At 45.6% G+C, this 26,514-nt stretch overlaps 2 protein-coding genes across 2 annotated transcripts in view; one reads left to right on the top strand and one right to left on the bottom strand.

Annotated features, from left to right (window-relative positions):
• The window catches only part of RP1L1 (RP1 like 1), a gene marked incomplete at its 3' end in the record, with an annotated part of 38,446 nt that extends 22,415 nt beyond the window's left edge, over positions 1-16,031 (bottom strand). The window contains exon 1 of the mRNA XM_048504696.1: positions 15,907-16,031. The remainder of the gene's footprint in view (positions 1-15,906) is intronic.
• A 5,609-nt stretch (positions 16,032-21,640) lies between these two features.
• The window catches only part of LG01H8orf74 (linkage group 01 C8orf74 homolog), a 36,279-nt gene continuing 31,405 nt past the window's right edge, over positions 21,641-26,514 (top strand). Inside the window, exons 1-2 of the mRNA XM_048517327.1 lie at positions 21,641-21,866; positions 23,178-23,370. Coding sequence (XP_048373284.1) covers positions 21,819-21,866; positions 23,178-23,370 — 241 coding nt within the window. The 5' untranslated portion in view covers positions 21,641-21,818. The remainder of the gene's footprint in view (positions 21,867-23,177; positions 23,371-26,514) is intronic.

Raw genomic sequence — 26,514 nt, forward strand, 5'->3', positions numbered from 1 at the left:
GCTTTGACCTCTTACTAAACAGAAATTTTAAAAAAACTTGGTAAATCCAGCACAGCATTTCTGCACGTTTTCCAAGCAGGTTGCTGAAGTTGAAACTGCTGGGCGATTTGGATCTGGAAAGATTTGGTGATCTGTAATCTGAGTTCTTTTCCCGATCGTATTTAGCAAAGTCTCTAAATTAATGATTTCGGGAAAAAAAATAGTGAGAGGATCGTGCCTTATTACCATTTTAACCCACGGCAGCACATGTCAGTTTGAACCTTTTAGTATTGTTTTCGAATAAGATAGGAAAGATGGCGTAAATGGTAATTAGCTGTCCTTGCTGTTGCCCTGCCTGGATGGCCCAGGCTAGCACAGGCTCATCAGATTTCAGAAGCTAAGCAGGGTTGTCCCTGGTTAGTGTTTAGATGGTGTTTAGATGGGAGACCACTAAGGAAGTCCAGCGTTGCTATACAGATCCAGGCAACAGCAAACTACCTTTGATCACCTCTTCCCTTGAAAACCCTTCTGGGTCGCAATACTGTTGACAGCACCTATGACAACCCCCTCCTTGCCTTTATTATGAGTCAAGAGGAGATGGGGACTTCAGAGGGAGAGCGAGAACGAGAGGGAGGAGTCTAATATCATTGATCTGGATTTTCAAAATTTGGTAGGCTGCCAATGCTGCCTACATACCCCAAACAACCATCAAATAGCAGCTGTGAGGATAGGAGCTCAGCAGAAGTGTAGCTCGAAGGGTGCCCCTTTGGGGGTGTGACAAGGGCATTCCGGGGACATGGCGGGGTCAGGATGGGGGCGTTCTGGGGTGGGACGGGGTGGGGGTGGGGGATGCACCAGTGCACTGGGCGCTTTCCCCCCTTGCTGTGCCTCTGGAGCTCAGTTGAGGACTAATACTAAAGACACAATACTTCCCTGCCTTTGGGACACTTCTTCTGAGTCAGTTGCATGGCTTGCGTTTCTTTTGTGGTGGAACTCAGGTGTAGTTTAACACAAACACAAGCCATTTCCAGTTGCAGGTATGGAATCAGACAGACAATTTGTGCATTTTTTAAAAATCCCCAAGTAGAAAAAATGAGCATGTCAAGAAGAAGGGAAAGCAAAACACGTTTGCCTAACATCCATTTTCTGTATGCAAGGAATTTGGTGAGGGGTGGGACTGAGAAGCATTCAAACACCTACAGAATTTGGTACAGTCCAGGCTTAGCAAAGACCTCTGCTGTTCACGTGAGATCAATCATGGTAGTCCCTGGTCTGGAATCTCTTCAATTCCAGTCAGACACTTTACCCTTTCCCCATCTGAAAAATGAGATAACACCTGGTTGGTCACTGTGTGAACAGACTGCTGGACTTTATGGGTTTTGGTCTGATCCAGCATGACTTTTGTTAGGTCTACCTTATAGGGCTGTTGTCAGAATAAGGGCTTGATGAGAACCCTCAATAGTGCTAAACATGATTGTCCCAGTTCTTCATATCCCTCTTAAGCAAATCAAAATGGGCTCTACCCTTTCATAAACCACAGCCGTTGGCTGATGTTGGCTGAAAGAGGCTAAGTCCAGAGGTGGGATCCAACGAGTTCTCACCACTTTTCTGAGTGCCGAGAAGGGGTTACTAAAGCAACCTCCCTGCCCAATAGGGACTGGAGGTGCGTGAGTGCGGCGCCGCCACTGTTTGAATCCCACCACCATCAGAACCTGTTATTAAAATGTTTGGATCCCACCACTGGCTAAGTCTGGTATTTGCACTAACATACATATGGCTGAGGAGCCTGCCTTTTATTGGTACAAACATGTTCCCTGCCCTTCCTCCAAGGAGCTCAGTGTGGCATGCATAGTTATCTCCCACCCTTTTGTCTTCACAACAGCCCTGTGAGGACTGCTAGTTCCTAGTCCACTTCTCTAACCATTGCAACATACTAGCCCGGATCCTTTCCATCATGTCCTCTGCTGGTGGACAAAAATGGGCTGTTGTAGCCTACTGGCTTAGAGAATAAGCAGAATTCTTTTGCCACAAGTTCACCAGGCAGTCCTTGGTAAGGCTCTCCAAGCCACGCCATTTCCTGCAGTAATCCTAGCCTACTTTGCAGGAGTGTTGTAAGGGCTGCAGCAAGATAATGCGTGTGAAGCACTATGAACAGTGAAAATGCTCCATCAATGCTAATCAGTAAGCCCCATTCTTTAACCAGGCAGTCTTTGGCCAGCTACTCAGTCTCTGCTCTGACCTACCCACCGCACCACATTTCTGTAACAATGGTGCAAATATATAGAACAGGGGTAGGGAACCTGCGGCTCTCCAGATGTTCAGGAACTACAATTCCCATCAGCCCCTACCAGCATGGCCAATTGGCCATGCTGACAGAGGCTGATGGGAATTGTAGTTCCTGAACATCTGGAGAGCCGCAGGTTCCCTACCTCTGATATAGAATCATAGTATTGGAGGGGTGCATACAGACCATCTAGTCCAGTCCCCTGCTTAATTCAGGATCAACCTAATGCATCCCCAACAAATGTTTATTCAGCCGCTGCTTGAAGACTGCCTGTGAGAGGGAATTCATCACCCCTTTAGGTAGCCAATTTCACTGTTGAAGAACTCTTACTGGAAATTTGGCCCCCTAATATCCAGCTGATACCGTTGTGCCCATGATTTCAACCAATTATTGCTAGTGCTCAGATGCATAACCAGGGAGGCAAGGGTTTTTTGACCCCAGGTGCTCCTGGGGGGGGGGGCGGGGTGTGTGTGTGTGCAGGGAAGCGCTCCCATCCCAATTGATCTAGCCTGGCCTTGCTCCTGGAAGTAAATTAATCTTAATTTTACAGCAACCAGAGGCTTTTGTGGCGGTAGTGGGGAGAGGGGATAGAGAAAAGTAGCCCATGTTACCCTTTTGCTGCCAGCGAGAAAAAGCCTCTGGTTACTTTAAGATTAAGATTAACTTACTCTTAGGCAAGCAGGGCTCTTTTTCTCTGGCCTTGTCCCCTCCCCCACCCTTGTCCTGGCTGCAGTGCCGCTCACCTAAGAGCAAGCTAATTTTAATTTTAAAGCTACAAGAGGCTTTCTTTTTGCGGGGGCGGTGGGGCGGGGAATGATGATGTGGACAGCCTTCTCCCTACCCCTCTGCCACTGAACTCTCTCCCTTCCCCCTTTTGCTCCCTTCCCCTCATTTCTCTCCCTTTCCACATTTCTTTCTCTATTCCCCCCTTCCCCCTCCCTTCTCTCTTTCCCCTTCCCTGTCTCTCTGGATGGCGGACACACTACTGAACAGTAATATGTGAGAACAAAATCTTGGGATACAGGGTTCAGTAAGTTAAATATGAGCAGTCAGTGTCATACAGCAACAAAAAAGGCTATTGTGATCTTGAGGTGTATCAATAGGAGGATGACATCCAGATGGGGAAGAGGGTATAGTTTTAGAGTTTCCCACAGGGGCTGTTTTTTGTAGATATGCCCCTGGGAGTCCTATCCTCTGCTATAAACAGAAACAGCTTGCTGCCCTCCTCTAAATGACAACCCTCCAAATACTTAAAGAGAACAACCATTCCCCTCACCCTAAATCATCTCTTCTCCAGAATGAACCTTCCCAACTCCCTCAGCCTTTCCTTGTAGGATTTGGTTCCCAGGCGCTCTCCTCTGCACATGCTCTGCTCTGTCCACATCCTTTTTTGAAGTGAGCCATCCAAAACTGCACACAGTACTCCCGGTGTGCTCTGACCAATGCAGTGTACAGTGGGACTATGACATCCTGTGCTTTGGATGTTATGCCTCTGTTGATACACGCCAAGACCCCATTAGCCTTTTTTTTGTTGCTCCATCACGCTGGCTGCTCATATGTAATGTACGATCCACCCGTACCCCAAGATCTTGTTCACACACACTGCTACCCAGAAGTGTATTCCCCATCCAATATGTGTGTTCCTTGTTTTTGTTGCCCATAGAACATGCTGAATTGTATCTTATTCACATCTGCCCATTTTTCCAGTGTGTTCAAATCTCTTTGCGTTCTGTCGCTTGGTGTGTTTGCTGCTCCCCCAAATGGGTATCATCTGCAAATTCAATGAATAGTCCTCCCACCCCCTCAGCCAGATCATTTATAAAAATATTGAAAAGTACTAGGCACAGAATCAAGCCTCACGGAGCTTCACTGGACAATTCCAATGAAATGTCACTGACAATTGCTCTTTGAGTGAAGTTCTCCAACCAATTCCCTATCCACTAAACTATTCTAGAGACCAGTTTACAGTCCTCTAGCATGCCCATTAGAACATCATGGCAAACCCTGTCGAAAGCTTTACTGAAATCTAGATTGTTGACAGCATCCCTTTGCTCCAGTAAGCTCATCACTTGATCAAAGAAGGGAATGAGGGTGGTTTTGGCAGGACCTATTGGGACAAATAGATCCTGGCTTCCCCAGATAACCAAGTTGTCCTTTCAGATGCTTGCATATTGCCCCTTTAAAAATCTGCTTCAATATCTTCCCTGACAGAGGTTAGACTGACTGGCCTCTCGTTACCTTGATCATTCCCCCCATTTTTTTAAAAAAAAATTGGGATAGTTTGCCCTTCTCCAATCTCGTGGCATGTCTCCCATCCTCCAAAATGTCTGGAAGATGATGGACAAAGGTTCTGCAAGCTCTCTAGAAAGTTCTTTGACCACTCTTGGGTGCATACCATCTAGAGACCGAGGGGTTTGTACTCATCCAATGCAGCCAAGTGCTTCTCAGGTACCTCTTGGCCCGGACACCATGCCTTGCCTACTACCATCTCTAGAGGAGCCTATTCGTTTCTTCAGGAGTAAATTAAGGCAAACTAGCCATTGCGCCTTTCTGCTTTCTCTCTGTCCTCTGTCAGAGTTTCTCCATTTTCACTCAGCCGTGGGCCTACTGCCTCTTTTATCTTGTGTTTGCTCCTCACATATCTGAAGAAGCTTTTTTTTTTGCTGTAGCGAGCCTCACTAATGCACAAATACTGTTAAACATATTAAACAAGAGAAGCAGCAGCAATTCAAAATTTATTCACCTTGTTTATATGCTGCCTTTCTCCCCAATGGGGACAAAAAGCGGCTGACATCCTTCTGTTCTCCTCCATTTTATCCTCATAAGAACCCAGTGAGGTAGGCTTGGCTGAGTTGGTTTGACTGTCCCAAAGTCACCCAGCAAGCTTCAATGGTGAACTGGGAATTTAACTGTGGGTCTCCCAGACCCTGGTGTGACGCTCTTAACTGGTATACCCTGCTGGCTTTCTGCAGTAACAGCAACAATTACACAGCAGTAACCCAAACTATTAAGAATTCCAATGCAGGCAAAGGAGAATCTGAGGTTAGTGTTAACTGCCTTACAGGGTACTTGCACTTAATGTTTTAAAGCTGGGGTAAATGTTTGGGCCAGGCAATAGAGGGGCATCAGAACCAATGCCACAGCCCAGTCACAAGATATGCTAAACCCGTTATCACAATGAGCAGTTACCCGCAAAATACTTGGCCTGAGTTACTTACACAAAATTGCCTCATGGTTTTCACGTGTAATGCCTAACTGTCTTCCCCTTCTCAGCAAAAATCCAAGCGGTTGACCACAGTTGTCCGGTGGCACTTGAGTAACATCGGCAAGCAGCCCAGTGAGAATCAATGGCCGTTCTGTGCTGCCAATCAAACTGCCCTCAAAATGACTAAGCACGTAACTCCCAGGGTTAAGCAGGACCGTGTTGCTATCATTAGATGGCAAAGCCACTTAATCTCTCTGAAAAGGTCTTCAAATCAGCTTTGGATGCAGCTGAATCTGCCAGCAGTTATCTTCCCCTCCCCCCACCCTTTACTGGTCCTTCACCAACATTGTGCCATTGACTTCAGCATTAACCCTTCTTGGGTGATGAGCAAAATCCACCCCCTGGGGCTGGAGCTGCTTGAAGGCATTTGGTCTGCAACAAAGTTTTCATGCTACCTTTTCCACCGCTTGGCGTGCTTAGAGCCAAGCCATACTTCCCAGGCCAACTCCCCTGATACCAATCGCTTGCTTCAAATTGCATGTGTATTGCAGGAATTAGAGGAGGCAGAGAGAATCCCAAGGCATTGGGGAAAATACTGGACTTCTGACCATTGGTGGCTTCCTCTCCCCAAGATTTGACATTTGCAATTGTAAATAGAGCTACACACTTCTAAGACTGTCTTGACTTAACTCTCCTTAAGAAAGTTGTAAGATCTAGATTGGGAAATTCCTGGTGATTTGGGGGTGGGGGAGGTAGAGTGGAGAGGATTTAGGTAGGGAAGGGACTTCCGCATGGTATAATGCAAGAGCCTACCCTCAAACCAGCCATTTCCTCCGGGGGAATTGATCTATGTCAGGCCTTGTGGCCAGATAAATTAGAATTGTCTTATCAGCCTCTGTCAGCATGGCCAATTGGCCATGCTGACAGAGGCTGATGGGAATTGTAGTTCCTGAACATCTGGAGAGCCGCAGGTTCCCTACCCCTGATCTATGTAGTCTGAAGTTAAAATTCCAGGAGATCTCCAGGCCCCATCTGGAACTTGGCAGCCCAAAGTGTGTCTGTTGCTATCCAAAACTATCTTCGTAAGTGTAATTAATAGAGTTCTTGATCGTTTTCATGTAGAAGAAAGCAGATTCCTTTGAAATATGGTGTTTGAGGAGAGTTATACAGACCATCAGAAAGACTAATAAGTGGGTTCTAGAGCAAATCAAGCCTGAACTCTTTTACACAGGTGTCAAATTCATGGCCCTCCAGATGTTATGGACTACACTTCTTATCATCCCCTGCCAGCATGAGCAATTAGCCATGCCGACAGGGGATGGTGGGAACTGTAGTCCATAACATCTGGAGGGCCGCAAGTTTGACATCTAAACTGAGGCTATCATACTTTGGTCACGTTATGAGAAGACAAAAGTCACTGAAAAAGAAAATAATTCTAGGAAAGTTTGAGGCCGGGAAACAGGAAAACCCAACATGAGATGGATTGACTCTATAAGGAAGCTGCAGCCCTCAGTTTGTAAAATCTGAGCAAGGATTTATTCAGACATAACAAGATGACTGATTCATAGTCCCCATGAGTCAGAAGTGACGGCACTACTAGGTTTGAAGTTGTATTTTGCTTCCTATTGTTCAGTTTGGATGAAAGAACAGATTACATTATTTCATCCAAATGGAAAATTATTGGATTTAGAAGGCCATGGCTTGAAATTTGATTGGCTTGCCAATTTATATTGTGTGGTCAACAGGGATTTTAATAATCACTACATCAGACATTCCGTATTCAAAGTATGAAATAAATTCAAACCTGAGCTTTGTTAAAAAAAAAACCACACACTATGGTGACTGTCACCACAAAAAGTTATATAGATATGAAATGACTCTGAACAAAAATGGGTTGTACATACAGACATATATTGATACCCTAGATTGTTCACAAGAAGACTGTAAAATGGCAACTAGAAGCAGTTACAGGCAAAATTTTAAATTGATTTTCTATGCATAGTTACAGGAGAGATTCAAACTGGACCAAAAACTGTATGATTTTGAAGAAACAGAGAAGAAATTTGAAAGGGGATTACGTACAAATGATGCACATGTTATTGCTAAGATGTACAAACTTTTGTTGAGGCTGAAACCAGAAGGGGAACAGGTTAAAGAATGCATGATAAAATGGGCTACTAATTTGGGGTATAACATCCATTTTGAACAATGGAAAGTATGTGTGCAAAAGGCTTTAAATATATATTAAGTTCTAATTTGAAAGAGAACTTTTACAAAATGAAGTATTGATGGTATATGATGGTAGAAAAACTGATAAGGATGAGTAAAATGTTTGAAATTAGTGCTGGAAATGTGAACATCAAGAGGGGACTTTTTATCACTTATGGTTGACTGGTGGAAAAGCTGAATAATTTTGGAGGTCAATATGTATAATAATACAAGAGATTTTAAAGACCAATGTGAAAATTAAACTTGAGGCTTATCTGCTGGTACTTATGGACAGATCTCTGGAAAGAAAACATGGAACTTTGTTTTTATATACGGCAGCAGCAGCAACAATACCATATGCACAGAAATTTTAAACTCCAGCTCTAACTACAATTGAAAAAAGTATTATAGCTGGCCAAGATGGCCAAGTTAACGTTATTACTTAAAGGAAATAATTTAACTAAATTCATGGGCCCTTGATAGCATATCTAAAAAAAGAAAAAAGAATGACTAGTGACTTTGAAGATTAGGGACTGTTAAAATAAGATCCAATAGCCAATTCATGGTCAATTGGAAACCCTTAGCTAGGCAAAACAGAAAAACGTAAACTGATTTCTAGTGGTTTTGAAGGTTAAGGATCGTTAAAAGCAAGATCCAATGGGAAAAAGTGAGATTTTAAAAAATCAAAATGATGTTAAATATTCTAATTTTATTTTCATGTCTATTGGTATGCGACCGATGATCACCTTCGAGAACCGGATGGTGGGCGCTTCAGCGCCAAGACGACATTACTGCTAAAGAGTCGGATAAGATCGGCGCCGCCGCTTCCTACCCCAGACAGGGCTGGAACGGCAGTGCCCCCCAGAAGGCAGTAAAAGCCCCGCGTCCGCTGCTGAGGCTGATCGTCTTGCTCCAGAAGGCAGGCAGCCTTCCAAAACCCGACATTGTGAAAAATCTGGACGCTGACAAGTTCTTCATACGGAATGTCCCTTCAAACAGGATGGATGGTCAGTTTACTATTGGTCAAATCCTGAAAGCTTAAATATTCATTGTAGAAGAAACTGAAAGTATCTATGAAATAAGTACTTGATAATTTAGTCAACTTTTGTCTTTGTGCATGTTTTAGACTTTGATTTTTAAATTCAAATAAAAAACTGAATCTAAAAAAGGAAGTGACGGCACTTAACACACGCACACAGAGGGAGAATTTTTATGTAATCATTTGTGGTGATGCAAGTCTATGAAATTTGAAACAACAATAAATAGTACTGGTAATAATGTATTATCAGTAGTGGACTCCGCAAATAAAGCCAATAAAGTCAATCCACGTAAATATGCAGGGCTGAGCCCATGACAGTACAAGCTCCTGCTTCAGCCTTTACTGTTGTCTGTTTAAAGCACTGCTGAGAGCAGCTGTTGGGAAAGACTAGCCACAGTCAGAACAGGCAACACGGAGCACAAGTAACGTGTTGTTGATTCCAAGAGCAAGATGTTGTACTTCTTTCTTTCCTTCCTTCTTAGGTTTGGTCAATACACTAGAAATTCAGTAAAATTCGGATTCGGATTTATTCAGGCATAACATTATCTGAATGCTTGAATAAGACAAATAACATATTCAGATATACCCAAATATTTGGGCATACCTGAAAAATTCAACCGGCTTTGATTTTGGTATTTTGGTGGTTTTGGCGCTTTGGCCTGCAGGGTGTATTTCTTTTAAAGCCAGTGTCCTAAAAAACTTTCAGGGTATCATCCGCATTGTCTTGATGAAAACATCCGAAGTTTGCGGACGCTTAGTTCAGGTATTGAAGTTATGGATATTCAAAAGCGGTGCAGCCCTATCAGCCTATATTCAGCAGGAGTTTTCCCATCCAGGCATTCTATCATTTCACCAGCATGGCCAATTGGCCATGCTGACAGAGGCTGATGGGAATCTGTAGTTCCTGAACATCTGAGAGCCGCAGGTCTCTACCCTGACCTATTAGCCCCATTGGAAACAATGGGGATGGTATTCTCTTGGGGTCCATCTGTCACCCCCCTTATTTCAACTCTTCGGTAATTAAATCCTTAGTGTTATCATCAGGACAGTCACTGGATGATACCCTGAAATTTTTGGTGCCACTAGCTTTAAAAATGCGCCCCCTGCAGGCCAAAATGCAAAAAATAAAATATACTGAAAGCCCAATACCTTGTATCTCGATTCGTTCATATTCAGGCAGGACATATTTGGCCGATTTTGGCCCGAATATGGATTTATTCAGACATAACATTATCTGTATGCCCAAATAAGACAAATAACATATTCAAATATACCCGAATATTCGGGCCAAATCCACTATTTGTTGCACCCCCCTGCCCCCTTGTACCTCCACCACAGCTAGAAAGAGCAACACTCCCTTTTTCTTCCTCCCAAACCAGCTGGCTTTAGTAAGGTCTTTCTTCCCTGGGCTTCCCTGGGTTCACATTGCCTCCCCTTCACTTATTCCCACAATTCCAAGCTATTTATTTATTTAGAAAATATATATGCTTCTTCCAGAGACCTGCTCAAAATGGCATATGGTTAAGATAGTAATTCAAACCCATTCAAACACATCCATAAAAAAGAAAGCTATGAAAACACCACCTTGGTGTTTTCCCATCCATGCTATCCTTTTATCTAGACCCAGAGGTGTGGGGGGGGAATGGTTCCCGGGGCAACACCTGCTCCGGGCGCCCCATCCCTCCCCCCCGCACCCCACTTACCTGCTCCGGGGGCGGCCCTGCCAGGCTGTTCCTTTAGCTGGTGGAGTGTCCGCTGGCAGAAGGAGCAGCCTGACAGAACCGGGCCGAGCGGAGGGGTGTGTGGGGCAATTTTCCACCCCCACATGACCTGCTGGAGTGCGCCCGGGGACATGTAACCCCACATGTCCCCATGAGTGCTCTGCCTCTGTCTAGACCAGTCCCAAAAAGATGTTGTGGGACATCACAACTGTCTCAACCAAGTAATTCATTAGTCTTATGGGGCAATTGTGCTGTATAATTGAACTCTGTTATTGGGACAGTCGGCTGAGGGTTCGGAGACCACATCTGCCAGATCTCACATGACACAACTGCTGGTTGAAGCAAGGTACTGGTTCTAAACCGCCCTATTAGATCACCTCTCCATGTGTTGTGTTATGAGTGACTTACAGTAAACAAGCATATCAAATTGAATTTTTCATATCTATCTCAAAAAGCAGTAGATAATCCAATACAGCTGTAGGAGCAATACAGATGGCTCCACATTATGGTCAATCCAAAACAACCAAGGAGTGGCTGACTGCTCAGAAGCAGAGTGTAGCTCTCAAGCGAATTCTCTCGCACTTTCTCTTTCAAGAAGATGGAGGGACTGACCTGAAGGTGCAGGATTTAATCTTCTTTTCCAGGTCTGTGGGAAAAGGCTTGGGGTTTGGAAAAGACAGAATCAAGAGGACAAGCTATTTTCTGTCTAGCATAAGAAAAAAAATTTGGAATCTGCCATGTTCCCTCACTTCCTACAGGAAGTCAAATCTTGAAGTATCAAGTGCAATTACGTTTGTTTAGTTAATTAGATATCTATGGCTTGCTTTCCACCCCATTGGGGGCCCAGCCCAGCTTACAACATTCTTGTACTTTTTGTTCTCACAGCAACAATTCTGTGAGGCAGGTTAGGCTGAGAGAGAGGAGGATTGGCCCAAAATCACACAGTGAGCTTCCAGGCAGACTGGGAATTCAAACATGACTCTCCCAGATTCTAGTCTGATATGCCAGCCACTACATTGGGCAGATACTAAAATGCAGTTGCCTCTGTTTGCCTCAGGGCCATGCAAGGAAGGGAGAGGGGGTGCCTTTTGTTTCACTGCTTGAAATGGGCTCACTCCTTTGTTATTAGTATGTTAAAGGGGGAAATGTATGTTTTTAAAGGACATGCATCAAATCCTTTAAAACATTAATAAGAAAGCCTGGTTTCAGTTAGTGAAAGCAACTGAAGGTTTAAGGATTAGAGGACATGCATTTTGCTTGGCCTTAAGGCCTGGTTTTCACACACACAAAAGGATAGGATAGATCTTGATCAAGGCCAAGATCTAGGTTTGCCACATCCAATGAGTGGGAGGAGCCTGCTGAGGTTTTTTCCATTTTTTCCCATTCATTTCATTTTTTTTCATTCCTTGCCTTTTGGGAGGTGGAGACTATGATTGCAGATTTGAGTTGATCAGGAGGTTACTAGTATGGGGTCAAAAATTTAAACTACCACCCTTCAGTTCAAAATATTTTATTTATTCAGCAAAATACTTGGCATGAGACACACGTTTAGATGAAGTTCTTGATGGTTCTGCTGTAAGGACATTCAGCTCGCAGGTGTAGCGAGTGTTTGAGTAGCAAACAAAAGTAGCGAGTGTTTGAGATTGCTTGGACTCATGGTCTGTCCCCAGAATTCAGTGTGTTGTATTCAAACACAGACACAAAAAGAAAATTTTACTTAAAGTATGTTGTCCCCAGGCCATACAGGACTTTACAAGTCAATATCAGTACCCTGTGGAACATGACTGAATTCATATAGTCACTATGAACCTCCACTGCCAACAGTCTAGCTGAGGCTACCAATTGTAGCTTCTGGGCAGTCTTCAAGGGCAGCCCCACATACGAAGTATTGCAGTAATCTCACATAGATGTTATTAGGACATGCACGCACCACAGACCTTTTCTTCCCAGGAAGGGCTGCAGTTGGCTCACCAGCCAAAGTTGATGAAAGGAACCTATGGCCACCTCTAATACCTGTTTATCTTACAAGAGGTCTGGATCCAGGAGCACTCCCCAAGCTACGAACCTGTTGCTAGAGGGGGAGTGCAATCCATCCAGATCAGGGAATAACACATTTTGTGGGTCAGACCCTCCTGCATAGCACCTTTATGCTCCCAAATGCTCGCAAAAGGCAAGGAAGGAGCAGTAGTAACATAGTGGCTAAGAGCTCGTGTATCTAATCTGGAGGAACCGGGTTTGATTCCCAGCTTTGCCGCTTGAGCTGTGGAGGCTTATCTGGGGAATTCAGATTAGCCTGTGCACTCCCACACACGCCAGCTGGGTGACCTTGGGCTAGTCACAGCTTTTCGGAGCTCTCCCAGCCCCACCCACCTCACAGGGTGTTTATTGGGGGGGAGGGCAAGGAGATTGTAAGCCCCTTTGAGTCTCCTACAGGAGAGAAAGGGGGGATATAAATCCAAACTCCTCCTCCTCCTCCTCTTCTTCTTCTTCTTCCTCCTCCTCCTCTTCCTCTTCTTTATTTTGTTGGGATTAAATTTCAGCTTGTTAACTCTCATCCATTCCAAAACTGCTTTCAGACAACCTGTTCACAGTTTCCACAGCCTCCTGTAGACAATTGCTCTACAACCTTCCCCACTCCCTTCCTACCTCATCTGTGACTTCCCCTGAGGACTATTCAATGACAAATACAAGAAGGAGGACTCTTTGGAGGATTCGGCGCTGTGAATGGTTGTGAGGGGCTACTGGTCTCCCATCATGGTCATCTGCCAAACATAGCAGGGGCCCAGCAGCACCTCCCAGGCTGACCGTACACCTTTCCCCCCTCCCTCCACACACCTCGCTGGCTGCTATGTGGTGACGTGTAGTGGTTAGAGTGTCAGACTAGGATCTGGGAGGCTTAGGTTCAAATCCCCTCTCGTGCCATGGATACTAGCTGGGTAGCCACAAACACTCAGCCTAACCTCTCTCTCACAGGCCCAAGATAAAAAGGATGAGAGCCACTTTGGGGTCCCATTGGGAGAAAGGCACGATATGAATATAGTATATGAATGAAGTAAATACATTAGTGCCTTCTCTGGAAAGGGCTCTGTCCCTTCTCTGGAAAGGGTTCTGTCACTGGGAGGAAGACATCTGGGGAGGTATCACTGAGGGACAGTAGATCACATGGTCCCCAATGTCAATGGCTGGGGAGAGGCAATGCAGCAGGCAGACTCAGTGTCTTTGGCACAGGGAGGGTACTGGTAGGATAGGTGGGCAACTGACTCCAGTTCTCGATGCTGTAGCAGGGACTCAGAGCCCTTGCTGGGGCCTTGGGGGTGGCAACTGGGCAGGAGAAGCTGGAGACCTGTCACTGGGGCAGATACTTTCTCCCAGGGCATGGAGAGGTTGGTAGTGTCATGCACCTAGAGGGGCTTCTGGAGGTCACAAGGGACATCAGGATCATGACGATTTCCAATTGAGAACTATTGAAGATGCTCGAATGCTCATTGGGAATACTGGGAGTCAGGAATATCAGTAGACTTACATGGGGTCCATTGAAATACCTAACTGCACATAAAAGTTACAATGATTGCAGAATGGATTCAGAATGATGGCCTCTGGGCGCAGATAGATTGCTCTGGGAGTAAAGTGACAGTGCCCAGAGTGGAAGGATGGTCATTCCACTCTCAGAACACTTCTGCTCCACTGAAGAGGCTACTGGATGATCTGTGTCCCACATCTGAGCCCACTCCAGTATCCTTTCTCCTGTGCTGCTGCTCACAGGGGGCAGAGGGGTAGCCTGGGGTGCCCTCAGTAGCATGGCTGGGCTGCCAGGAGGAGCTGCTGAAGGTGATCAGGAGAGACTCCTGATTGGGTGCACTTTCTCTGTCATCTTTGCATGCCCCTTTCTTGATGACTGCAACTTTTGTATCATATTGGCCCTGGACTTGCTTGAGATTGGTGCCAGTGGGAGAACGCTGGGGGCCTTGCCCACTCTGTCAGCTGCCCAGTTGGAGTTAGCCATGGCACCGTTCCTTTAAGGGGGTGGGAAGCATGCTGCAGAGTCGGTGCCTTGATCTGTGGCCCTGCCCGTCAGCTGTATCATGCACAGAGCTGGGTCCCCACACCTGCTGACCTGTGATTGGTTTGCTCTGTCCATGACTGCTTTGCTGTTGCTTCTTATGACCTGTATGGGACGTAATTGCTGATGCGTTTGCAGCCTCTGTGACCCTGCTTGCTGGACTTCTGCCTTCCTCCCAGGCCCTTCCAGAACCCTTTAGGGCCGTGGTGGCAAAACTATGGCACTCCAGATGTTCATAGACTACAATTCCCACCAGCCCATGCTGGCAGGGGCTGATGGGAATTGTAGTCCATAAACATCTGGAGTGCCATACGTTCGCCACCACTGCTTTAGGGAATAGATTAGCAGCCAGGTGCTGCAGGGCAAACTGCCTTTAGGATTAAACTGTCCCAAACCAAAATTCTACATCCAAAACTGCACTGCTCAGTTAGCATAATTATAAATTGGTTATTTGGTGATCTTGGGTTTCACAAATGTGCTTTTATTTATAATTTGATTTCTAGCCCACTCTTCCTCATATGAGCTCAGGGCGGCTTCCAGCAATACCATTCAATAGACATTTAAAATGATCAGGTACATAGCTAATGTCGCCCTGAGTGCAACTTATGAAAGGGGTGGAAGTAGCAAAATACAAGGCTAATAGAACAATCAGCACTAAAGAGAACAAGGAAGACCTCAAAATAAGCAGCATTCGACACTGTTGGGGTGAAATAGAAAGGGGCAAAGCACGGAAGCATTTTTTAGGGGTTTATCATAACCACAAGCTCTAGAAACATTTCTTTCAAAATGAAAACTACATTTGAACAGTATTGTCGAAAGCTTTCACGGCTGGAATCCGTTGGCTGTGGTGGGATTTCCAGGCTATGTGGCCCTAGTCTGGTAACACCAGATCACAGCCCAGAAAACCCACAACAGCCAAAACTATGATTCCCAGAATGCCATATTTATGTCAGATATCAGACATTCCCTTTGGGAACTCTGCCTTCCTTGATTGGGATGTCAACGAACCAATCCCTGAAGCATCAATATAAGGACCCGAGCCAAATTTGACATCCTTTCACAGCACGTTTTTATAAGAGAGCCTAGCATTGAATATGAACGAAGAGTGTATTTATTAGCTGCTTCTCCGTGTTTCAGATCAAAGTGTCTTCTATTAAGGGTATCAACGCAATAAGACTAAAATCAGTGGAAGTGATAAAGGCAATAGAAACAGCGGAAACAACAAAAAGCAACACAAAAAGGACAAGCAAAAAATCCAATATAAGATCTCAAGAGAACAATTGAACAACAACAATTGAAGATTCACCAAAGACCTTCTTAAGGAACGAGCAAAGGAGTTTTAGGTTACTGTCCTGATCCTATTGACTATATGGTACATAACCACAAATTGCAATTAAATCTTTGACTTACCACAGCAAAAGCAGTCCTCAGAAACATTACTCTGTTGAGCCCCCAATCCAAACAAAGGCCCTTCCCCACTCTTCCAAGCAATGCTGTAAAAAATCCAGAGATTTTGAAAGAGAAGGTTATCTTTTCACACTGTTTGAGATTCCGGAGGGCGACCCATTTGCTTTCCCCAAGGGAGGTGGTGGAAACATTGGCTTCACACGAGACAAGAACTGCTTCTCTTGTAAATATGTAAAGAAAACTGAGGGCTGTTTCCCTGGAGGGAGCCACTCTGAATAGGATTAGGGTGAGCACAAAAGCTGCTTAGGGCCAGCCACCATCTGCAAAGCAGGCGCGTAAGGAGGTTATAAAGAACATTAGCCTCGTGATGGCCATAGGTGGTGGGATACCTTTTTTGGGTGGGAAATCAAATTCTGTGGCTTCAACATAGGGTTACCGACACTGGGTTAAGAAATTCCTGGGTATGGTAGGGTTGGTAACTTCTAAGTGGTATCCGCAGATCTGCTGCTATTACAACAATAGAGATCAGTTCACTTGAAGAAAATGACTGCTTTGGGAGGTAGACTCTATGGCAATCTACCCCATTGAAGTATCTCCCCTCCCCTCCCCAAACCCTGCTCTCCTCAGTCTTCACCCCCAAATATCCAGGTATTTCTCACCCTGGAGCTGGCAACCCTAGGGGGGATTTCAGTGGGGTAAAATGCCATAAAATCTCCCAAGCAGCCATTTTCTCCAGAGGAACAGATCTTTGTGGCTGGAGATCAGTGGTAATTCTGGGAGATCTCTAGGCTGCCCCCGGAGGTTGGCAAAATGCTTCAAAAAGATGCACTGTTTTGAGTCTCTCCGAATCATATTGGTGGTTACTCTACTGCTGACTATGACCCCAAATTCTCTCCACAGGGCTTGAAGGAGAAGTGAGGACAAGCTGCCGTGTTGCCTTCATTTTGTGTATAGTGACAAGCCATTTTGTCTATCATGATCACTAGGGCTCATTCCGCACACGCAAAATAATGCACTTTCAAGCTGCTTTCACAACTGTTTTTGCCATTCCGCACAGCTTCAAAGAGCCCTGAAAGCAGCTTGAAAGTGCATTATTTTGCCTGTGCGGAATGAGCCTAGGTGATTTCTGATAAACTACTGGATTGGCTCCATCCAGCTATTTCATTCAATCTCAACCAGTGCCCTTGATTACTACACCTTACATATAGCTTTTGTACATGTAGGCAGAGCCGGGGGGGGGGGGGAGGGTTGCACGATGCACCAGGCGCGCACCCCTGTGGGGGTGTGGCGAGGGCATTCCGGGGTGTGGCGGGGGCGTTCTGGAGGCGAGGCGGGGGCAGGATGGGGGTGGAGGATGTATCAGTGCACTGGGCGCTTTCCCCCCCTTGCTACGCCTCTGCATGCAGGTCCGATGAGCACTTGCCTTTTTTGGATGGTCAGTTCCTTTTTCACCATTAGGAAGCCAGTGGGAACCAACCCAATATTTTTCTCAGTCCCACGAACACCACCACAACATACCATGTGGAGATAATGCTACTGACATATCTTATAGGATTGTTGTAAGGATTACTGAAACAAAGCATGCAAATCACTTTAAAATGTTGGTTATATAAATGTGCATAGTGTTTATGGCCCTTTTTAAAGCATTAAAGTGATTACTTAAACACGTATTAGGTTCGGTAGATCCCTTCCCACCACTTACTGCAGGGCTTTCTTATGCCCTAGTAGTGAGAGGAATTGCTGAGTCAGCACATCTGCACCTTGGAAGAAACGTGTTCAAATGTGCCTCAGTTCATGGGTGATGGAAGGAGTTTGCAGCAGTTCACAACTTTCATAAGAAAAAAAATCTTCATCGTTCTCTTTTAGATGAATATTTTTGCTGCTGGTTCCTTGTTGCCTATTTTGTTGGTTAGCCACATTGCACTTCTATTAACACTGCACGCTGATTCTCCTAGCTGTATTCCTTGATGCGTCAACATCTGCCAAGGGCCCCCCTCCACCCAAGTGCTCCCCAACTGCCCCGCTCCTGCCAAGTGCTCCCTCCACCCAAATAGCAGGCTCTACAGTCACTCTGATCTACCTATATCTGATAGGCTTCTCCCTTTACTTGACAAAACCTGTCTTTGGCTCCACCTAGTGACCAAGTATTTTTTTAACAATCAAAAGACAGAAAGCATGGTCCCCAATCACAAGGGAATCCTATTGTGTGTTTTGACTTGGAGGGCAGAGGGCAGGGTGGAGGAATGCTGCATCTGCTAAAACCGTGGAAGATTAAGGCAGTGTGCATTGTGCAACAGAGTTTTTAAAGCATTTCAAGTGCATTATCTTGCAGCCCTGATAACAACCCTGTAAGGTAGGTCAATCCCATTTCCATTTGGTAGCGGCATTGGGAGACTGAGCAAGAGAGACTTGCTTGAAACTTGTTAGGGAGTTTGGGGCAGAGGCTGCTCAGACTCATAGCTGCTGTGCCACAGCAGCTCTCTGATAGACTGCTCTTCCTCTTCTATAGCGAGTCAGTTGTCCATTCAGCAGCAGCAACAGCAGCAGGCTGGTCCACTGTCTCTAGTGTTCTTGATCCTCCCCCTGCCCACAAACCATATTCTGTGCTTGATGTTCCTTTATTGTGTTAGGCTGCAGGCACAGAATCAATGAGTCACCACAAGGGTGCAGCAACACCTGGCCTGCTGCCACTGCTGAGCCTCTGAAGAGGCAAATATCTGGCTCTTCATTGGTCAGTTATGTGATTATGTAAGATATGTAATTATGACAGATGAATAGGAAAGCCCTGTACTATGCAATATTATTTTAAGCACTACCAGCAAATTAGTTATTTGTTTTTTTAAAAAAAATTACCTTTCCAACAAAGGATCACAGACCAGTATACATGACCTTCCCTTTTATCCTTACAACAATCCTGCAAGGAAGATAAGGCTTAGACAGAGTGAATGTCACAAAGTCACTCAGTGAATAGAGAAATCTGAATCCAGGTTTCCTGAACACATGAAACTGCCTTCTGCAGAGCCAGACTATTGGTCTCTCAAGCTCTCCACTGTCTTCTCTGCTGTGCAGTGGCCCTCTAGGGTCTTCGACATCACCTGCTACTTGATCTTTTTAAATGGGGATGCCAGGAATTGAACCTGGAATCTTCTGCAGGCAAAGCAAGCGCTGTATCGTGGAGGCACAGCCGCATTCCGAGATTGGGATCATTGTAATATAATATATGGCCTTTGAGGCATATTTTTTATTCATGTCCCTGCTAACCTATTCCTTCTTTAAAGGAACAAATTCCTTATTTAGTATTGCTAATGAAATAGAGGAGATGCACCAAAACTGCAACTTTCATTTAATATATTCCCAGGACAAATCACTCACATTTCTGACATATACATCTTCCTAGGGCCTTGCAATACACTCCCTATTTCAAAGCCCTGCAGGGGGCAACCCCAGTCTAGGCTGCGATTGCCGATGCTGCACCTGCCTCCCCTCCCTCTGCACGCTAGTAGAGAGTGGCTTTTATCTGCTCAGAGCCACATGAAGTTTCTGTGATGAGATGTCCCCTTTCCTGTTTTCCCTCTTTACCTGGCACTGGAGACGGAAGGCGGAGCTGGCATCAGGACGAGTGCCAGTGTGGCTAGCTGCCATGGAAACCTTGCCAGGTGCTGGGAATGCTTTAGCTGAGCAACCTCTAGCGTCACTTGGGTGACACTCAATCTCTCTGGGTTTCTTTCGCCCTGCCTGATAATTCGCTTGGTTAATCTGAAATCCTGATTAGCCAAAAGACCTTGGCAGGGTCTCTCCACGTTCTCCTCGGAATTGCGAGGCCTAGCGGACGGAATTGCCACGTCTGGAGCTACTAGAATCAGCAAATGCAGCTATACAGCTCTGTGTGGATTCAGTACACAGAGGACCAGAGCCCAGTGGGTATTACTGAAAAGAGCAAATGCCAAAAAGGGAAGAAACAAGGCTGTCGTGAAATGTGGCTTTCAGAAAAGGAGAAAATAATTTATATAGTGCTTTCAGTGTTCCATGTGCTTCAAGTATACACTCTGAACATCCCTGGAGGGAAGAGCAGTATTGGTTTGATATAGATAAGGGCTCAGACTAAGAGACAGGGGCTTGCCCAAGGCCATCTCATCAGCTCTTACCTGAGATGAAATTTGAACCTGGGACTTCTCATCTCATCATTTTGGGAGCAAGCCTAAGCAGGTCTACTTGGAAGTAAGGTCCAATTTAGTCAACAGGGCTCACTCTACGGAAGGTGTTTTTAGAACTGGAGCTAGTATCTTGGAGTGACTGCTTGTTATTTTGACACACACACCCCTTCCCAAAATTATCTTTGCAGAGGTGTGGAGAATTAGGGAGCAGGGCCCATTTTTCAGGGAGAAGTGACATGAAGAAGGAAAGCATGCTTAATCCTTCCTTCCAATTCTCCCCTACAAATCCCTTCACTCCACTTGATTTTTCTCTTACCTTAGAGCTGGCTGAGGTGGGGTGTGTGTGAATTATTTAAAATCAACAACAATAACAAGCTCATTATGAGATAGTTTGCCATCACCTTCCTCTGGATAGCAACCCTGATCTTCTTTGGTAATCTCCACATTTTTAAATGTAAGCTGCTCAAGTAAGACTTTGGAGAGGTGGCATAGAAATATCTGAACAGATAAATAATACTACCCGTGGCTGACCCTTCTTAGGTCTCAAGCTCTGACAACTTCCAGCTAGTCAGAGTTATTTAGGTTGCTCTAAGGCTGTGGAAAGATGTGGATGGGTGAAACAGCCTCTGTGATAAGTGAACACCAAATGCTATAACTGTTTTTAAAATGCTTGTTTATAATCACTGACTGATTAGTTTGCTCACTTATTATTTATACAAATGGCTGACAAACAATATGTGTGAAGAAGCTGATTGGGGAGAGGGCAGAAGGCCTCCCACCCAGCTGCCTAACAGCATGCACTGCACTGCTGATTGCCCTGTAGAGTATGTGAAAAGTAGTCCAATAAACTTGTTCAAACTGCTTCCTAACAGCCAAACTGCTTGGCAAAAAAGAAACATTGGCTCCCTGTCCATGACTGGTGAGCTGAGTTCTGTTGTGTAGAGATGACAACTACAGGCCCCACCTGGAGGTTGGCAGCCTTATAGAGAGGGGATGTAAGCTTCTCCTTCATGCTTCATAACAGCCAAACTGCTTGGCAAAAAAGAAACATTGGTTCCCTGTCCATGACTGGTGAGCTGAGTTCTGTTGTGTGGAGATGACAACTACGTGCCCCACCTGGAGGTTGGCAGCCTTATAGAGAGAGGATGTAAGCTTCTCCTTCATAGGCTGTTTGTGCAATCAAACTCCCTCTCCCCTCACTTTGCTTTCTCACTCCCACCTTTCTTTCATGAGAAAACAGAATGTAACACAGCCTGGTTCAGATCAGGGAAAAAACCGTCTCTCCTGTTAATGGGGCAGGACATCCCCTCCCCCAGTCTCTTGGCAAGCCTAATGAGAAGTAGGCATCTGCCAGATTCCTGAGATGAAAAACTGGGTTTCGTTGGACACCGTTAAAAAGGGGCCCAAAACTTGCCAAGCCAGTTTGGCTAACCTCCTCACACTGCTCTAAAATATCACTAAGTCATCTTGCTTTCCACACAAAGATTTGACAAGGAAGTTTTAGAAAATGGCTAGATATCAGTTCAATTTTCTTCTCAGGAGTTCCTGAATTGGTGTAAAAGCATAGCTAGCAATCACCAGAACCCGGCCAAGCCCACCAGGAGGTGCGCTGTCCTAAAATGTAATCGTGGCCTTTATGTTCTTTGAAATGCTCCGTCAGTCACACTGCCACGGAAGGGAGAGCTAACAGAAGCTTTCCCTTTCCCGTTCCATGGTTGTGCATCACAAGCCAACATCTCCTAGCAACCGGCTCTGCAAAGGATGGCCAACTTGTCGGCTGAGGGCGTTGAGACGGTCATTGAGCTGCAGGTAAATACAGTAAAAGTTGGATCTGATTCTTGCCACAGGGAGGGGGAGGGGAATCCCGGAAATATAGTATTTTTTTAAAAAGTTGCCAAGCTCCGTTCTCCTGGTAAGCAGGGCAAAGGCAAAAATGAAACAAAGTCTTGGGGCAAAAGATCTTGGTTGAATTTGCAAGTGGAATCTTCATCTTGGACTACAGGTTGTGTTTGGAAACAAATGTTAGCCAAATATTGATAGCAAGCTCGGAGTTCACGCACAGGCACAAGGTTTAAATGTTTAATTTTGAAAAGCCACTTGGTCAATCCAATGTTTTGTTTCCTTTTTCCAGAATATGTTCAGGGTGTCTTTGTGGGGGGGAGGCTTGTTTTTAAGGCAAGCAATCAAGTGTCGTGTCTTTATTAATTGTATGTTAATGTTCTGGAAATAGGAACATAACCCCCAACACTCTGCAGACAAAAATAGGTATTCTTATACCAAGTTGTACTACGCATGACCTATCTCCAATGGGTCATACATGCTGTATTAATGGCAGACTGCCCTATATAAGTGGGTACTTACTTATATGTGTGCTGTAAGGATCCATCCAGATTTAATTGCCAGAGGTTTGGGGGAAGGAAGATGATAACTGGAGCAATTCCTGCTACCAGTATTTTATCAAGGGGTCCAAAAAGGTCAAAAATAGGCTCAATGAATTACAGGGGGGGGGAATACCAGAAAATGGGGACTATCCTTGGTTAATGGGGACTGTCAGGTTGTATGCAGGAAACAGTATGGTAACAAAGGTGCAGTAGGTGGGTTTGATTTTCCTAGTCGAGGAAGTCCCAATCTAGGATGAATTGTCATAAAAGCATATCTGCAAAGCTGTTACTGTTAAGGCCAAGGGACCCAGCCTATTTCTCTGTGATATTTCTCTTCCCTATGTGCTAGACAGCATAGGTGCTACCAGATTGGTTAGAAGTTATTTTGCTATTGCTTTAGTATTACACTGAAAGAGTGTTTTCTCAGCAGGACAATCTGGAGATTTTTCAGAAGGCAGGGGTTACCAGGGTGCTTTCCAGGGAACCCTTGGCCTAAGAAAGTTTCCCACAAAGGAAAGACACAATTTGCCCCTTCTCTGCCATAACAGATTCTATGGCTTTTTACCCCAATGTCAGCCCTCCCCTCCTCAAACCCGTCCTCCCCAGGCTTCCAAACCTTCCGGAATTTTCCAAGTCAGAGTTAACAACCCTACTGTCTCACCCTTGTGCCACATGACTCCCACCTCATTCACCTGCATGTGTGAACCAGGCCTGAGATGATGATGTTTGCCTTTGCCAGAAGAAACGGGGGCGCCAGTATCTGAGGGAACTGCTGGAATGGGAAGAGTTTGACGAAATCCGGGATTTGCGTCGAAGCATCCGACTTGACACCATCTACTACAGTCTCGTGTTTGCGGCTGAGAAGGGCTTGCCCTGGCTGACTGTGGCTGAAGTTGGGAACTTGACGGTAGAGCTGCTGGATGAAACCCCAGGTAAGCTTTATAGACCCTGGAGAGCATCTGTCAGTCTAAGTAGATAATACTGACTATGATGGCCCAAGAGTGTGATTCACCTATAAGGCAGCCTCACAGATTCATATAATCATGATTATGTTGATTATGCTGATGTTGTGTCTTTCTGCAGCCTCAGAGGTTTGAAACACGGTGACTCAGCTGCCATAGACACTCTGCAGTTTAGCTACAATTTGTCTGATAAACTCGTGAGTTTGAAAGAGTTAGGCCTTCCAAATGAGGACACCAGTGGCGTAGCGCCCAGGGGACTGGGGAGGTCTTGCCCCAGGCACGCGCTGGTGCGGGGACATGGTGTGGGCATGGTGTGGATGTTCTGGGGGTATTCCGGGGCAGGAGGGGGCGTGGCAGGGGTGCAGGGCACACATGTGGCCTGGACGCAGTTCCCCCTTGCTATGGCTCTGGAGGACACAATTAGCATTTTCACATTTGCATGGCATATTGAAAGCATTTTGTGTATACTATCATCTTGTAATCCTTGCAAACAACCCTGCAAATTAGGACAGTGTTATTATCTGCATAGTGCAGGTGCCAGCAGCTAAGAGAGAACAGTTTGCATGGAGAGTGGATGGCAGAGGCAAGAGAGAAATGGGATTTCCTGAGTCATAGCTCAGTCTCTCAGCCACTTTGCAATGCTAAGCTTGCACTGAGGTATCACAACAAACCAACCCCTTTCAGATGTCATGACTGTGCATCACCGGAGCCTGTCGGCCATGGAAATCGGGAGCATGTACTACCTGTGATCCTCCTGTGTTTTTTTTAAAAGAGGCAATGTATGGATTTGGTACTCGCATACCATCTTTATATATGTTACAAAAAGTTCTGGTGGGGGTTTTTTTTGTTAGATTATGATTCAAATATGCCTATGTAAAGTGCCATCAAGTTGCAGCCAACATAAGGTGACCATGTAGCACCAGGGAGCATACATTGAAAATGCTGGGGGGAATAAGGACTAATAAAAGGAAACACTTCTTCACGCAACATGTGATTGGTGTTTGGAATATGCTGCCACAGGAGGTGGTGATGGCCACTAACCTGGATAGCTTTAAAAAGGGCTTGGACAGATTTATGGAGGAGGAGTCGATCTATGGCTACCAATCTTGATCCTCTTTGATCTGAGATTGCAAATGCCTCAGCAGACCAGGTGCTCGGGAGCAGCAGCAGCAGAAGTCCATTGCTTTCACATCCTGCATGTGAGCTCCCAAAGGCACCTGGTGGGCCACTGTGAATAGCAGAGTCCTGGACTAGATGGACTCTGGTCTGATCCAGCAGGCTCGTTCTTATGTTCTTATGTTTTCAAGGCAAGAGACTAGTGGAAATGGTTTGCCATTGCTTTCCTCTGCTCAGCGACCCTGGTATTTCTTGGTGGTCTCCCATTCAAGTGCTAACCAGGGGCTGACCCTGCATGGCTTCTGAGATCAGACCAGATCAGGCTATAATTCAAAGATAACAAAACTGAAAACCTCATTGCCTGTTTCAGAGAACATGAAGACTGCACTTCTCAGAAGGATCTGCGTACAATTTCTGACCTCTGGTTACATGGACACATTAATGTCTAAAAGGGTTAGTGTGGTTAAACAGAAATTTGGTATGTGGTCCATCTGATTTTGTTGAATTTTGGAAAACCATGCGGATTTAACCTGATCTTCCCAGAGTACATCAGTGGGCTGCACCCATCCTTGGTTTGTGTAATTCAATGCTGGGTTAGCACACGACCAGCAGTAGGTTAGAGTTCAATTATTGCTGTAAGATCTAAGATCTAAGAGCTAAGGTGTCAGACTCGCGGCCCTCCAGATGTTCATGAACTACAATTCCCATCAGCCTTTGCCAGTATAGCCAATGCTCATGTTGCAAGGGACTGATGGGAATTGTAGCTCACGAACATCTGGAGGGCCGTGAGTTTGACACCCCTGCTAAAGAGACAAGGACTAGAGACTTGTTAGCGTGTGTGTTCAGAGATTGTGGTGTCAAGGGGAATAGGATCACGTTGCTGTCCCATATGTGCATTCAGCAAAAGGTCTACACCTCAAACCCCATTGAAAGCCATAGCAAATAAAAGAGCATTACAATACCTTCTACAGAATACCTTATACAGATTCTCACGCCTTCAGAGAGCCTCATCCACAAGGAGGGAGCCACTATTAAAAGGAAACGTGCTCTGATAGATCCAGGCAGGCAACCTTAAGTGGGGAGACAACCAGGGCATAGCAGGTAGTAGACCATAATTGTCACCCGAGCAGGTATGGAGAGTGACAGGCCTTCAGTCAGGTGGACTGGGCTCCAGGTCACGAAAGGCTTTAAAGGTCATAACCAGCATCTTGTATTGAACTAAGAAGCAAATGAACATAAACGGGGGTGGAGCACTCACTGGGACATGTGGTGTCCCATGTCCCTGGGCATGTACAATCCAGTCATGTGGGGAGCGCCAGGTGCCAGCTGAGTCATTGCACCTGGCCTCTCTTGCAGTGTGGTGCCCGGTGGGCCCAAAAACCAGTGAGTGTGGCCCTGGCACAGGCACCGCGCTGCAGGAGAGGCCAGGCGCAAGGACTTGGCCGGTGCCCAATGGCTCCCTCCTTGCTGGGGTGCCACTTGCTGTGTACCGTGGCTGCAGGCCTCCTGCCCTCCCCGGCTGTCTTTGACAGAGAGGTCTGGGAGGGCTGCTCCTCCTCTGGACCAGCTGAGGTAAGTGGGGCATGGGGGAAGCGGGGGCAGGAGGCATTTGGGCAGGTGTTGCCCCAGGTGTCCTTTCCCCTCCCTACACCTCTGGACAGAAATAATATTTATAATCCTGCAGTGCAGTAGGAACTGTTCCAGAGTGATATGAGTTTTCCAGGCTGTAATTAGAAACAAATGGATCAGTTGATCAGTCCTCCTGAATTGGAAGGTGGTTTTCTGAAGACATTGTCCCCTTACACAATGCAAGGGAATATTAAGCAGCTGCTCTTGGAAGATGCCACTCTTTCTGCTGTACTTTTAAGAGCAGTGCGGCGACATAATAATTTAGCAGACAAACTAGTTCCTTGTCTGGAGATGTGTGTTGGGGAAAAATGCCTTGCATAATGTTTTTTAAAAATTCATCTGGCTTCTACTGAAGGGAGAAATATAAAT

Source organism: Sphaerodactylus townsendi, linkage group LG01, assembly GCF_021028975.2.
Source record: "Sphaerodactylus townsendi isolate TG3544 linkage group LG01, MPM_Stown_v2.3, whole genome shotgun sequence".
Classification (NCBI taxonomy): Eukaryota; Metazoa; Chordata; class Lepidosauria; order Squamata; family Sphaerodactylidae; genus Sphaerodactylus; species Sphaerodactylus townsendi.